General features: G+C 25.5%; 1 protein-coding gene across 1 annotated transcript; it reads right to left on the reverse strand.

Annotated features, from left to right (window-relative positions):
* Nucleotides 1-2,479: 2,479 nt before the first annotated feature.
* LOC127266548 (VAN3-binding protein-like) lies at nucleotides 2,480-7,687 on the reverse strand. Its single transcript, XM_051296816.1, has 7 exons — nucleotides 7,378-7,687; nucleotides 7,114-7,203; nucleotides 5,490-5,907; nucleotides 3,942-4,151; nucleotides 3,357-3,406; nucleotides 3,136-3,193; nucleotides 2,480-2,838 (listed from the first exon to the last, which is right to left on the reverse strand). Exons 1-7 carry the CDS (start codon nucleotides 7,582-7,584, stop codon nucleotides 2,618-2,620), a joined length of 1,254 nt encoding a protein of 417 aa, XP_051152773.1. The 5' UTR covers nucleotides 7,585-7,687; the 3' UTR covers nucleotides 2,480-2,617.
* Between the last annotated feature and the right edge of the window lie 8,863 nt (nucleotides 7,688-16,550).

The raw sequence follows: 16,550 nt of genomic DNA on the forward strand, positions 1-16,550 counted from the left end.
ACATGAATTACGGCTATTGCAAGCGTATAGAATATATTTTTCTAGCGAGATAAACAAAGGATAAAAATGATCGGCAAATTGCTCGATTGGCAAATTGACTCTTGGGCATGTCCTCTCTTATTTATTTCCGCATTATATAATTTATACTCAAATTTTTATGTTTTCATGATCATCACCTATTATTAAAACTATGGGAAAAAAAAAAAAAAGTATTTAGAAGCTTCCATGTAAATTTTCTAGGAGATGATTGTGGTTGTTCAGTGAAATAGTTTGAAATGATGTTTTTTGATGTAAAATATAAAAAATTATGTAGATAATATAAAAATAATAAATATGAGTAATATATTAATTTTTTTGAAAAAATATTTTGAATTGAAAAAATACTTCTTTTAGATACCATTTATTTAAAAACAAAAATACAAAATGCATCGAAGTGTTGGAACTACTTATACGTCGTCACATGTTAGCCACACATGCGAATCCTGTGGAACTACTTATGTCATAATTTTGAAATTGAAGGACTAAACATGCAATGTCTACTAATGATATGGAAAAGATAAACGAATCATCGTGATTAAAAAAAAAAACTAGTCTGATTGATTGATGTTTCACTGTCGGTTGACACTATACTTTCAATTCTTTTCTAAAATATTAGTATATTATATGGACCTACTAAAAGCTCATTCAAAATCTTTTATTTCTACATTTCTCCTCAATAAATAAATAAATTTATATATATTCAAAACTTTTCATTTATTTGTCAAGTTAATTTATGTTAATTATTAATAAATATTTATATTTTATTTATTTATTTGTATTATGTAAAATTTTATTCTTTACAATATGATATTCATATTATATATTTTATTAAAATATAGTTATTAAATAATTAAATACACATTATTTTTTTTTAACATTGCAAGAACAAAATAAATAAGACTTGTTAAAGTGGTACAAATGTGTGGTTAGAAAAGTCATTGTAAGTTCGTATTTTCGAATGGGCCTGAACTCGAACTTGGCTTGCGCTCGGGATTGGGCTTGGGCTTAAGCCGGATTAGAACAAGATTGTGGGCTTATAGCTTGATAAATGCTTGGTTTGATCGATCCAAACGAGAGCCCATACATGCATTTGAATTTTGGTAAATGGAATAACAATAAAATAAAATAAACTCACAATTCAAAAATCATATATTGAATTAAGGGTGTGTTTGTTTGGGGGATTGGATTTCCAATCCACTGTTCATCCCATTTTTTCCCTCCAAAAACATCACATCAAACACCTATTTTTTATTTTTTATATTATACTAAAAATCAATTTTACATTCAAAACATCACATCAACACCCATTTATATCACATCATATAACTATTCAAATTCAAAATTTTTACTATTCAAATCCCAACTCAAAATCCAAACCCTAAACAAACACACCCTTTTGATTAAAGCTTAATTTGTTCTTATATTGCCATAGTTGATTTCAATTATCCAAACAACTATACAAATGCTTTAAGGTTCTTTTTTTTTTTTTTTTTTATCCCAATATGATGTAATCTAATCGGTTTTAATAAACATATATATATATATATATATATATAAAATTCATATAAAATATTACACTTACCAATGATTTCACCTAAACCAATAAAAATCAAAACTTTATAAACATTTCCAAAGCATGATTGGTATAATAAAGCAATTCAAGATATTATTTTTTAAAAAATCTAAAAGAAAAAGAATGTATTCTTTAAAATATAAATAAATTCATGACATTAAAGCAAAGTGCTAAAAACACATCAAATTCACTTCACTTCACTTTATATATATCCAAAACTTCAATAACTAAAGGGAAATGGTAACCCCCACTTTGTCCCAAATCTATTCCCAACTCAAAATGAGATCTCCTCAAAACTTTTTGACCAAACCACCATGTTCACAAATAATAATAATAATAATAATAATAATAAATAAATAAATAAATAATAATTTGTTTTACTCAGTATATATATTTATCTTTTTATTACTCAATTGTTATGATTCATATAAAATATTCAAAATAAAAATCAAAATAAAAAATCTAAACACATCTAGATTCAGTTCTTTGTTATATATATATTTTTTTCCAATGTTTTAACTATATAATCTCTATGATTTATTATAAAAAAGATAAGATTATCTTTACAAAATATCACATCTAACTATTATTTAAATAACAAAACACAAATATAACTACAAACCAAGCACACCTCAAATCATTTTTTTAGCACAATTCATAGCAGCTTAATGGATTGGGTCCCATCAAATTTTGTAAGCCAAGTTTCAACAAAATTAATATACTAAGATATGTGACCTCTTATAAATTATCTTGTTGCTGAAAAAAAATAATTTTTTATAATACAATAATTAATTTTTTTAAGAAAAAGAAAGGAAAGAAAAAGATCAATATAAAATAATATATTTTTATTAAAAATACAGACGGAATAGTAAAAGAATATTTGAAACCCAAACATTTTGCTCGGTTGCATGCATACAATATACATTACAAAATCTATCATAAACACTTACACTTATTACACACAAAAAATGCATATACATACATATATATATATATAGTTTTAGTTCAAATAATATTGTTGTTGTTGTTTTTATATGTTGTTGTAATGGCGAGCAACCTCGAAACCCCTTGAGTCCATATGTCATACTCCCTTAGGTTCATGCACTCGAACTCAACTACACCTCGTGCAACTGTCTTTAGCGCAAAGTATCTCCGTTGCTCGCCATCCTCCACGACTTCACGGCCAGGCCACGCCGGAATATCCTTCAACACCTCGACCACAATGTCTTCAAATTTCGACCGTGAAAAAGATTACAAATGTTGCTTTCATAAACCCCCAAATTAGAAGAAATGCTCATTAATCCTATTTTTGGTCCCTATCTTAAAATATCATACAAAATAAATTAAGTAAAAAAATTATATATATAAATGCGACCAAAGATCCTCAACCCCTATTAGAAGTTTCTCATATTTTCGAAAATATTGCACAAAATTATCATTAAAAAAATGTGAAATATATTTTAAAATATAAAAAAATGTTATGCAATTTTTAAATCACGAAAAAAAAAATAAAAATGACTTACTCTTTTTCTTTTTGGTGACTGTCCCAGCAACATGTCTACTCTTCATCTTTAGCATCACCTAATCAATTAAATTATATAAAATTATTTTATTGTGTCACACTTTAATATTCATATATATTTCCTCAAAAGCAAATTATTTTTGTAACTTTAACTTTTAATAATTCACTCCAATCTTATCAAATAATTTTTCTTCAATTATATATGAAATCTAAAAGCCTTACCTGTCCCAATTTGTTGATGTAAACTGACACTATTTTCCAATGTAAATCACCTGCACTCACCATTCATTACACCCAAATTATTATATGGGAAGAACATGTTTATTTATTTGATATATGAACAAAAATATTAAATCCTAAATTTACATAATTATTGTTTTTATTTGTGATACTCTTTTTAATGATTATTTCAGTTTTTATTTTTGATATAAATAATAGAATTTACATAATATTTTGTGAGAAAAAAAATTAATTATATTTTTACATAAAATTATGGGAATTGTATAATAAAGCAACCGGAAAGAATGTGATATTTTTTTTTAATGAATACTTAAGTTTTTGTTTTTGATATAAATAATGGAATTTACGTAATATTATGTGAGAAAAACTAAATATATTTTTACATAAAATTATGAGAATTGTATAATAAAGCACCAAAAAGAATATTAAAATAAATAGAATTCAAATATTTGTCGATTGATTTATTATTATTATTTTTTAGTATTAATATCTTATTTGAAATTGTAATTTAAGTATAGTAATCTCTCTAAGTAAATATATATTTAGGGGACTCAAAATTAAAGTTACCCTTTCGAGTTCGCTTAAGTAGCTCGCCTCCGCCGGCAAGGAGCTCTCGACTACAAATTCCAAGGAATTTTTCTCCAGAGGCAAATTTTTCGTTCAAATTGTCATTCGAGCATCCATTGTTGCTCGTCATTTTGTCTTCCAGGATAGTCGATGCAACATTGGATGCTTCCTTTAATGCCCGAGCCTTTAATGTTGCGACACCCCGAAGAGCTACAATAATTTATTTTGAGATCATTTTTATCGAAAAATTTTAATAGTTCGAACTCATCAAACGATGATTTATCTCATCTTAGAAATAATATATTCATTTTCTAATTTAGCATATATTACGAGAATGCTGTAATAAAATATTATTACAATTTACTTTTAAGATATTTTAATTAAGGGAAAACTATTTTTTTAGTATTGTAATGGACTCTTTTATCATTTTAGATTCGTAGCTATAACATATAAAAAAATTGTTTAGTATGTAATTTTTTTTTTTTACACAATCGCCGAATTATCAATTGTGCCAAAAAAATCAATTACAAGATCATTTCTATAAAAAAATTGTTTAGTATGTGATTTTTTTTTTTACACAATCGCCGAATTATCAATTGTGCAAAAAAAAAAAATCAATTACAAGATCATTTCTACACAAACTTCAATTGCGAAACTAAAATGATAAGAGAGACCATTACCGGACTAAAAATACAGTTTTCCTTTAATCAATACATTTTTGCATACTACCTATCACACATGAAATATTTCTATTTCTTAATCTAAATAAGAAAAATAAACGGATACATAAATCACTAATACACCAATCTTTCATCCAAAAGTATTTATACTTTTTTTAGTAAAAAATTATATTACATCTGTCCGGCTCTAAAGATCTAATTTACTTTTTGCGTGTTAATCTTTGAATATTAATTATTATATCAAAATGTAGTACAAATTAAAAAAAAAATTACAAAAATATTTTCATTAGTGTCTTATAATACTAATAGAAGGACATATGTACAAAAAATTATAAAAATATAAGAATATTTTTAATGATAAATACAATGATAAAAAAAGGTAAATGTGACCCTTAGAAGCTGACGAAGCGAATATCTATTAATTGTCCATTTTGTATATACTATTCTTTTCTTGTAAAATACAAAAGTACCAATTATTATCCATCAACATAAAAACACATGCCTAAAACATCAAATGAACATATTTTTAGATGACTGATAAAAAATACTCCCTTCGTCCAAGTAAAAAGTATACGTTTACTTTTGACGCGGAGTTTAAAAAATAATAGTATTTAATTATAGTGGGTAGGTAAAAGTAATGTAATGACATTTTTGTCCTTACTTTTTTTTTATAAAAGTAATGATATGATGTAAAGTAGGGATATTTGTGAAAAAAAATGGAGTATTTAATGAAATGGTTACTTTGTAATTAGACGTCCCAAAATAAAAATATGTATACTTTCTAAGTTGACGGAAAGAGTATAAAATATTATATACGGGACTAAAATTGTAAATTTTCCGACTCAATATTTAATACGAACGTACGCACCTGTAGCGGCGGCAGCCGTCAAGGTCATGATGTCGTTGGGCGACCGGACATTGACAGCCGAGGTCACCACCGAAGTCAAGTGGTCGCGCTCCGCGCCCAATCCCTCGGCCGCTTCAACGCATTGTGCGGCAACCAATGTGGCGGCAGATGCAACAGCCATGTCGGTCTTTGTAATTTGCTCGCCCTTTCCCGTCCGGGAAGACGACGCAGCCGTGGCTGCAACAATTGCGGCGACTGCGGCAGCCACGCCCGCCACAGAAATGGCGGCGTGGAGCTGCGCATTCTGCATTCTCACTTCTTCTTTCTTCTTTTCTCTCCGCTCCTTCAACCACCGCCCGACTGTTTTTCCGCTGGAGACAGTCGCGGCGGTGCAACTCTTCGATTGGTTGTTGCCGGTCGAATTGCTTAACAAACAATTCTACGACACGAGCGACGAGATAGTAAAAATAGATATTTTTGAAAGTTTTGATACTAATAATTTTTTTTTTTAAATATTTTATCACATAACTGTTTCATAGTTCAAGATATTAAATCAAGTATTAATTTTTAATTTATTATTCTTAAAACAAATCTTTAAATTTTCAAAAATCACTGTATAAATGGAGCTTTAAATTAACAATTGTCTGCAATTTTTTCAATATTCAATCTATTCGTATATATTATTCTTTTCATCCACCAAATTTGTTTTTATTTTTTTTTGTTTGTTCATTCGTTAAATTTATCGAATTACTAATTTGGCAAAGTCAAATATTCAACATTTAATTATCCTTCATTCAACACTTAATTATCATAATTATCGTTACTTTTATTATATATATTTTTTATTTTATTTAATTACTAACTAAATTTTCAAAAATACCCTAATTACTTTTTTATTTTTATTACTTTGTCAATAAAATATTTATTTTTTAAAATTATGCGCCAACTTCAAAATATACTAATTTTTGGTAGAAAAAGGGAATATATGTAATGCTTTTTTTTTTTTTGGTTAAAATAAATTGTAATTGTTTTTATTTTAAAAGGATAAAACATAAAAAATTGAATGAACTACATTGAACAAACTACTTTGCATGAGCATTTATAATTGTGTTATACTTTATAATAATGCAAAATAAATGGGTTTGTTTCCTCACCTAAATTTTTTTTTATGACATAATTCTCAATATGTATAGTATCTATATCATTTCTCTCACAAAAGTATCAACAATTCAATATAAAATTATTATTTTTTATATTATCGATATAATTTTTTATACTTGCCCAAAAAAAAATATTTCAAACACAACAAATCATGCATATTATAGTATTCATTATGCAAATATATAATAATATATTCACATGATTGCCATCAATATTCCTAATAATATTTATATGTAAATACCTTTGAATTTTGAATATTTTACTATTATTTTTAATTCAAAACATATTAAACTTTTTGTAATGTTGTTTATATATATATATATATATTGTTTGTATTTGTAAATATATTTTATAAAAATCATAGGCAATATGGGAAAAAGATTATTAAAATTATATCTTATCAGAAAAAAAAAAAAAAGAAAAAGAGGTAAACAAAATAAAGCAGAGATTTATAATAGTAACAATAAAGAAAATATAAAAGTACCTTATGATCTTCCAATATATCAGCAGAGGGGGAAACAGGAGGGCTGTCCGACAAAGATTGTCTTCCTGAAGTGCGTGGTGATACCTCGCGCTACACATGTTGTACCCGCCAAAGCAACAATTACAGTTTGACATACACAAATTACCAAATAATAATAATAATAATAATAATAATAAAACCATGTTTATTACAAGTGATTAATTCTTTACTTATTATAAACTTGATCTAAACTCGGAAAAAAAAAAAAAACTTAATTATACTTACGGATTGTGACATAATACGGTCCAAGACAAGCTTGGAAGTTTCGGAAGAAGCAAAGGAAAAGGGGTTGCCGGAGATGGGGAGGGTGGCCGGAAAGTCATCGTTTGAGGCTCGGGTGGCGGCCACATTGTGAGGAAAAGCCGGCTTAGAGACTCCGAGGGATGAAATTGTCCATGTGCGCGACAAAAACTCGATTTGACCACTCTCCATTGACAACACTAGAAGATTGTTGAGTAGGATTCTAATGGTTTTGGATTTAATATTGTATTTTTGTTCTTCTTCTTGTTCTTGTTTTTTTAGAGAGAGAAAGTACGAAAAGAAATGTGATCAATTTGAATTGCGAAATGTGTATTATTTATAAGAGGCTTTAGCCTTTGTTTGTTTACATATTTTGGAAATTTTAACTTTATTTATCTATAGTAATATTTTAAGATAATAACATATCAAATATTATACTACTATATTTTATTTTATAAAATATTATTATTCTTGAAAGTTTTCAAAATTCTTAAACTTCAAAATTTTTTATCTAAACAAATGTTTAGAGTATGTTTGTTCAGTATTTATAGTTTTAGAGATTTTTATTGTAATGTATGAGAAATTATAAAAATATTTTAGAAAATAATATTTTATGTATTTTTATTGATGTTATTGTTATGTGAATATATTTTATATTTTTATAAAATCAGATATCCTTAAAATAAAATAAGTGAGCATATTCTTATTATATTGCATCTATATAATTTTATCATTTTAGACTTTTTATCTCACTCAACAGTATCTATTTCTTGTTATAGTAAAAAGTAATTATAGATTGATACCACAATATCGTTTAATTTTTACATAAATTACAAATATATTATTATACATACAATTAATTTATACATAAAATACAAATGATAAAAATATCAAAATTATCTTACATACTATCACTCACTAATATAATATTATTATTTTTTAATTTACTATAAAACCCTCCAAAAACACTTTTGGATGGGACTGAATGAGTATTTTAATATAAAGGCATAAAATAATCTTGTATCTGGTTCATAATATAATTTAGTAAATATGGTCTTCATGCATTAAATATCCTTACAATATTTTATCAAAATTACTAGCATATCATTATTTTTATTTTAAAATAAATACAATTAACAAATACAAATAATACATTTTGTGTTAAATAATAATATGTAGATATATTGTATGAATGTACTAATTGTGTTGAATTCAATTGTAATTGTACTATTTTTTTACTATGAAATGTGCTAACTGTTTTATATTAATATAATACAAATGCTAACACATAAACGATAAGCACATATCCTAGTCAAGTAAAACACAGTCAATAATTGAATTCATACGTGTATTCATACAACACATCTATGTATTGTTATTTAACACATAATATGTTGTATTAAATAAACAATTGTATTAAATCTATTTCACTTGTGATGAATAAAATATCAACATGGTATTGATTTTTCAATCAATTTTCAAAATTCAGAACCAAACCCTAAGAATAGATATTATTTGAACTCATATATTCTTTAATATCTCTCTATCTATAATTAATAATTCATATTCATGATTCTCTCTCTATATATACAGGGAGAAGTTCAATAAAAATATTTTTATACACACTGGATTTTTTAATAGCAGTGTCTTCTTCAACTATTATGAATAAAGAGACATCTTCTTCGACTACCATAGATAAAGAGGAATTCAGAACCTAATAATAGATATGATTTGTAATCATATGATTTTAACTATCTCTATATCCGTAACTAATAAATTATATTCATAATTCTCTCTATTCACAAAGAGAGATTTCATAAACATATTTTTAAACACACAAAGGTTATTTAATGACAGTGTCTTCTTTGACTACAGTGAATAAAAAAGAATTCAGAACCATACTGATAGATATGATTTGAAATCATATATTTTAACTATCTCTATCCATAATTAATAAGTCATATTTCTAATTCTTTATATATATACACAAAGAGAGGTTTAATAAAAATATTTTAAAACACACGAGGTTCTTTAATAGCAGTGTCTTCTTCAACTATCATGAATAAAGAGAAATTCAGAACCTAAGAATATATTCTCTTCGTCTCAATTCAAAGTACTATTTTTGTCATTTTCGTTTGTCTCTCTTCAATGTATTCATTTCCTATTTTAGAAAAAATAATTATACACTAATACCAAAATATCTTTAATTTTTACTTAAATTACTAATATACCGTTACTCATACAATTCTTTTATACATAAAGTTAAATGACAAAAATATCAAAAACTCTTACATATTTCTACTAACTAATACTCCCTCCGTCCCAGGTATTATGCCAGTGTCACTGTATACACGAGAATTTAGGAGGTGTATAATTATCAAATAATTAAGAATGTATTTGTAAAATTAATTATAATATAATACAAATAATTATATATTAAAGTTAAGATAACTAATTAATTTTATAAAAATTAAAAAAATTACAAATTAAAAAATTTAAAATGTAATTAAAGTGTATAATTCTATTATATAAAAAAAATTACATAATATGTAGGACGGACTAAAATAGAAGATATCACATTATATGCGGGACTGATAGAGTAAAATACTATTATTTTTTAATATATTATAAAACTCCAAACAGCTTATTTAATTTGGGATGGAGGGAGTATATGATTTGAAATCATCTAATCTTAATTATCTCTCTATTCATAATTAATAAATTATATTTCTAATTCTCTCTTTATATACGCAGAGAGATGTTTAATAAAAATATTTTTAAAAATAGAAGGTTCTTTAATGACAATGTCTTTTTTTTACTACCAGAGATAAAAAGGCATCTTCTTGGACTACCATAGATAAAGAGGAATTCAAAACTCTAAAAAATTCCGATGGAAAAGAATTCAAGATCTTCACATTCATCGCTCATCGCAAATTTACTCAATTTAGAGGAAGAAGACAAAATCGACATAATTTAACTCCCTGAAATCGACGGAATAACCCTCGATAGAATAATTAGTTTTCTCAACATGTACACAGAAGAATCATTTCAGCAATTCACTCCCGAAAAAAAAAAAAAGATATTGTGACGATTTCTTTGTCAAATCTAATATTCATGATTTATTTGTCCTTGTCTCGACTGCAAATTATTGGAAGCTAAAAAGCTAGTAAAAGATCAGCTGAGTGATAAAAGTTTTTAAAATATAAATAATTTAACACCTAATGAGGGATACTCATGATATTCTTTTTTTTTTCTTGTTATCTTTGTTCCATGTAATTAAATTTTGACATTTGTGCTGATGTGGAATAGATCATACATATAGTATTATTTATTGATATTTTAAAGTAATTTTTATAGTTAGAATATTTATTATCAAAATTTATAAATCAACTTACTATCTTTCAAACATAACCGTCCTTTCAGATTTCAAATTAACACAACGTTCAAATTCGATGCGAAGAATTCTCTCGTTGCTCTTCAATGAAGATTGCAGCTCAACCTGTCCATCTGACAACATACAAAGTTCATTATCTATTTTATTAATTATAATTTCATAAGTAAGTTTTCGTCTCAATTTTATCTGTTTTTTTTTTTTAATCTCTATTTGATTGTGTGATTTTACGGTTGATAGACTTTCATAGGATTTTTCAATTTTGATTTCGATAATTTGATAGATGATTTGTCTTTTATTTTAGTTGAACAATAGAGTAATTTTACATACAATATCAAAAGTTTGTACATTGCCGAGAAATTTTGAGTTTTTTTTTTTTTTTTTTTTTTTTTTCTGTTGAGGAATATAAAAGAAAAAAAAATAGTGTTTTAGGTGGTTCACTATCTATATTATTTTTATTTTTTTCTTTGAGAAGAAAAAACTCAATCAATTGAGTTTTATAATTCCTTTTTTTTTTAGTTTATTTTATCAAAAAAATATAGATATTTTTGTACCGTCTGTGCTATAATTTATTTCTTGTGATTAACTTTGAGATAATATAAGTTTACAAATTGATAAGAAATAAATATTGTTTGTTGGCATTTCATATGAATTTTAAGATCCACTTGTTAGTATAATTTGATCAAGTTATTGTAATAGTAAAAGGTGCTAATCTAGTCGATATAACAACATAACTACCAAAATGAAAGTGACGATAAAAATTAGGTATTTTAATTTTAATTTTAATTTTTTATATTTGTAATTTTTTTAAAAAAAAAAAATACTTTGAGAAAGACATTGAACAGTTTGTTCTAAACAAAATTTGATGTTTTCTTAGGAAATTCCTGTAACTAATGAGAAAAGTGATGGTCAAAATATTATCTGCACAATTTTAATTATAATGATTCACTGGATAATTCAATCCCAAATGAGGATATTCCTCAAATAGGTATGGAATTAGATAATAAAAATTTGTTAGGGGAATATTATTTTGCATATACTGGAAAAAAAAAGGTTTGATGTTAGAAAAAAGCTCGACATAAAAAAATAGAAAACTTGTCGATAGATTATTTTGTTGTTGTGCTCAAGGTAACTGGAAACCCGATAAATAAGATGTTAATGTGAAAAATCCACATGTTGAAACTAGATTTTGGTGTTTAGCAAAAAAATAAAAATACATTTGAATAAAATTGAAAAGTATAAAATTGTGAAATTTATTTCAAAATGTAATCATTATTTGTCAAGAGGGGATGAAACTCACATGTTTAGATCACATAGCAAAATAATTGAAAGTTATGCTTTTGAAATTCTAATAGCAGATAGTAGGTATTCGACAAAAGTATTTCATAATTATATAATTAAGCAAGCTGGCGATTGTGATAATTTGGTATTAACTTCATAAGATTAGAAATTATTTGCGATCAAGGAGAACCACAGATATGAAAATCAGAGATACGAGTACAGTACTTGGATATTTAGAAGAAATGCATGTAAATATTCAAATTTTTTCCACTCAATTCAAGTTGACGAGAATGATACAATAGCTAATATTTTTTGGATAAATAGAAGAATGAAAGTTGATTATGCTGTTTTATTTTTTCAAATTAACACAACGTTCAAATTCGATGCGAAGAATTCTCTCGTTGCTCTTCAATGAAGATTGCAGCTCAACCTGTCCATCTGACAACATACAAAGTTCATTATCTATTTTATTAATTATAATTTCATAAGTAAGTTTTCGTCTCAATTTTATCTGTTTTTTTTTTTTTAATCTCTATTTGATTGTGTGATTTTACGGTTGATAGACTTTCATAGGATTTTTCAATTTTGATTTCGATAATTTGATAGATGATTTGTCTTTTATTTTAGTTGAACAATAGAGTAATTTTACATACAATATCAAAAGTTTGTACATTGCCGAGAAATTTTGAGGTTTTTTTTTTTTTTTTTTTTTTTTCTGTTGAGGAATATAAAAGAAAAAAAAATAGTGTTTTAGGTGGTTCACTATCTATATTATTTTTATTTTTTTCTTTGAGAAGAAAAAACTCAATCAATTGAGTTTTATAATTCCTTTTTTTTTAGTTTATTTTATCAAAAAAATATAGATATTTTTGTACCGTCTGTGCTATAATTTATTTCTTGTGATTAACTTTGAGATAATATAAGTTTACAAATTGATAAGAAATAAATATTGTTTGTTGGCATTTCATATGAATTTTAAGATCCACTTGTTAGTATAATTTGATCAAGTTATTGTAATAGTAAAAGGTGCTAATCTAGTCGATATAACAACATAACTACCAAAATGAAAGTGACGATAAAAATTAGGTATTTTAATTTTAATTTTAATTTTTTATATTTGTAATTTTTTTAAAAAAAAAAATACTTTGAGAAAGACATTGAACAGTTTGTTCTAAACAAAATTTGATGTTTTCTTAGGAAATTCCTGTAACTAATGAGAAAAGTGATGGTCAAAATATTATCTGCACAATTTTAATTATAATGATTCACTGGATAATTCAATCCCAAATGAGGATATTCCTCAAATAGGTATGGAATTAGATAATAAAAATTTGTTAGGGGAATATTATTTTGCATATACTGGAAAAAAAAAGGTTTGATGTTAGAAAAAAGCTCGACATAAAAAAAATAGAAAACTTGTCGATAGATTATTTTGTTGTTGTGCTCAAGGTAACTGGAAACCCGATAAATAAGATGTTAATGTGAAAAATCCACATGTTGAAACTAGATTTTGGTGTTTAGCAAAAAAATAAAAATACATTTGAATAAAATTGAAAAGTATAAAATTGTGAAATTTATTTCAAAATGTAATCATTATTTGTCAAGAGGGGATGAAACTCACATGTTTAGATCACATAGCAAAATAATTGAAAGTTATGCTTTTGAAATTCTAATAGCAGATAGTAGGTATTCGACAAAAGTATTTCATAATTATATAATTAAGCAAGCTGGCGATTGTGATAATTTGGTATTAACTTCATAAGATTAGAAATTATTTGCGATCAAGGAGAACCACAGATATGAAAATCAGAGATACGAGTACAGTACTTGGATATTTAGAAGAAATGCATGTAAATATTCAAATTTTTTCCACTCAATTCAAGTTGACGAGAATGATACAATAGCTAATATTTTTTGGATAAATAGAAGAATGAAAGTTGATTATGCTGTTTTTGGACATGTAGTATCTTTTGATATGATTTATAGAAAAAAATTCTGAAATCGCCCACTTGCATTATTTGTTTGTGTAAATCCTCACAAATAAACTATTTTTTTTGTTGTCCACTTTTATATGATGAAACCATGTTGGAGTGACTTTTGACATATTTGTTGTAGCATATCATATCAGGTAAAAAGTCAAATACTATTTGACTGATGAAGATGCAACAATAGCAAGAGCCTTAACTTTAAAATGGCCAGAGACATACCACATGTTATGTATTTGACATATTTATCAAAATGGTGCTAAACATTTCAGTGGAATTTATAATAAATTTAAGGGTAAATTGATTTTTTACTCCCGTAATTGGACTCCTTTATCATTTTAGTATCGTAATTGGAGCATGTCGCAAATTAGTTCTGTAAGTGGAAAATTTTCATAATTTTAGTTCTCCAACCGGAGATGCTTACGTGGCACCCACGTGGCTCTCCGGATGACACGTGTCCGTTAGGTCAGCGATACCTGGCAGACACGTGGATTCTTATTTTTCAAAAAGAAAATAATTTTCAATTTTAATTTTTTTAAAATTATTAATTTTTACAAAAAAAGACAAAATAAATAAATAAATTTTTTTTAAAAATTAAAAAAAATAAATAAAAATCCATGTGTACGCTGGTTTCACTAACCTGATGGACACGTGTCATCCGACAAGCCACATAAGCATATCCGGCGCTAGAGGACTAAAATTGCGAAAAATTTCCACTTACTAGACTAGTTTGCGATATGCTCCAGTTACGGGACTAGAGTTATAAAGAAGTCTAGTTACATGACAAAAAAATCAGTTTACCCTAAATTTAAGATTTTGCACGTGATTTTAACAAGTGTAATATGATTTTTGAAGATGTTTATTTTTTTTTTTTATAATTAAATGGAACAATATGCTTGAACAATATAATCTTTAAAATAATAATTGGTTGAAAAGATTATTCGGTAAAAAGGAAAAATGAGTCTTGGTTTATGATCGTCAATATTTTAGTGCTAATATCACTACGATACAAAGAAGAGCATGAACAATATTATTAAAAGGTACATCAATTACAAGAACAGTTTACATCAATTTTTTGAATACTTTTAAAATTTGATTGATGATCGTCGTTACAAATAATTAAAAATTGAATTTAAAGCAAATACAAATACTCATGCATCAGTTTTTCTACTTAATTATTAAAAAATACATCAAATATTTATACATTGGAACTATTTAAATGGTTTCAAAAGGAATTGTGCAATTCTTATGATTTTTTTTTTTTTTTTTTATGTTTTTAGACGATTGAAGTCGTTTCAATTTATCATGATACATCTTTTCGAAAAATAAATATCATAGTGTCACTTATGACTCTTTGAATGGCACGATACATAGTAGAAAGAATTTGAATTTTGTGAAATATTATGTTCTCATGCTTTGAAGATTTTTAGTATACATAATGTTGTTAAGATTCACATTAGGTGATGGGAGAAAAAAAAATGAAGATTGGAGATTTTCATAATACAACGATATATGACAATATGAATTATTTGGATTCTAAAGTACTGTAAAAAAATATAATACATAAATTTGTGTAATATTTCTAATCAACTTCTTACTAGAGAAGTTAGAACAAAAGAAACATATGAAATGGTAAAAAATAGTCTTAAGGAAATATATGAAAAATTAATGAAAAGTTGCACATTATAAAAACTATTTAAAAAAATAATAATTTCAAAAAAGATATTTAAAAGTGGACTAAAAAAAACTTTGGGGAAAAAAGAAAAAGTTATATGTCCGAGCCTCAGATGCAACTGAAGATGTGTTAATTTTTGACATTTCGATTTCTATACAACTATATATTATATGTTTTCTATATTTTATTGTATTATTTTTTAAAAAAATTCCAATTGCATCAAGTTAGTTTACACTATATTTGAGTATTTATATTTTTAATACTTTAATTTTTATTATATTGTTTTTTACATAAAATATCAAGGTTTTGTGCAAAATTAAATGAATTCATTTTTACCATTTGATTTTTCCGGCGAGCTACAAAATCCTATGAAATTCACGGAATTGGTTTACGTATTTATCTTTATTAATTTTTTTTGTATATTATTTGTCATCAAAATAAAATAAATTATATTGACTTGTTTATTTTTATATATCTTCAAGTTCAAACTAATCACAAGGCAAATCAACGGAATATTGAAGGTTATACATCCTCTAAATGACAAGTTATTTTGTCTATATTTTGATTGTAAAATTAAAACATAAGAATTCTTCTTTTCAAAACTGTAAACAACAATCTAAAGTATCCGTCAATATAATATTAATAATTTTTGAATTTGAAAATCAATTGTTGTTTGTTAAGAAGAATACTTACTCCATTCAGCTCTAACATTTAGATTTATTTTTTGCATGCGGATTAAAAGATATTAGTTTTTAATAGTAGTTGATAGATATAATAGTATAAAGACCAAATTACTCTTACTTTTATATATAAATGTATAATAAAG

Source organism: Andrographis paniculata, unplaced genomic scaffold (genome assembly GCF_009805555.1).
Source record: "Andrographis paniculata isolate CXL003 unplaced genomic scaffold, ASM980555v1 Contig76END, whole genome shotgun sequence".
NCBI lineage: Eukaryota > Viridiplantae > Streptophyta > Magnoliopsida > Lamiales > Acanthaceae > Andrographis > Andrographis paniculata.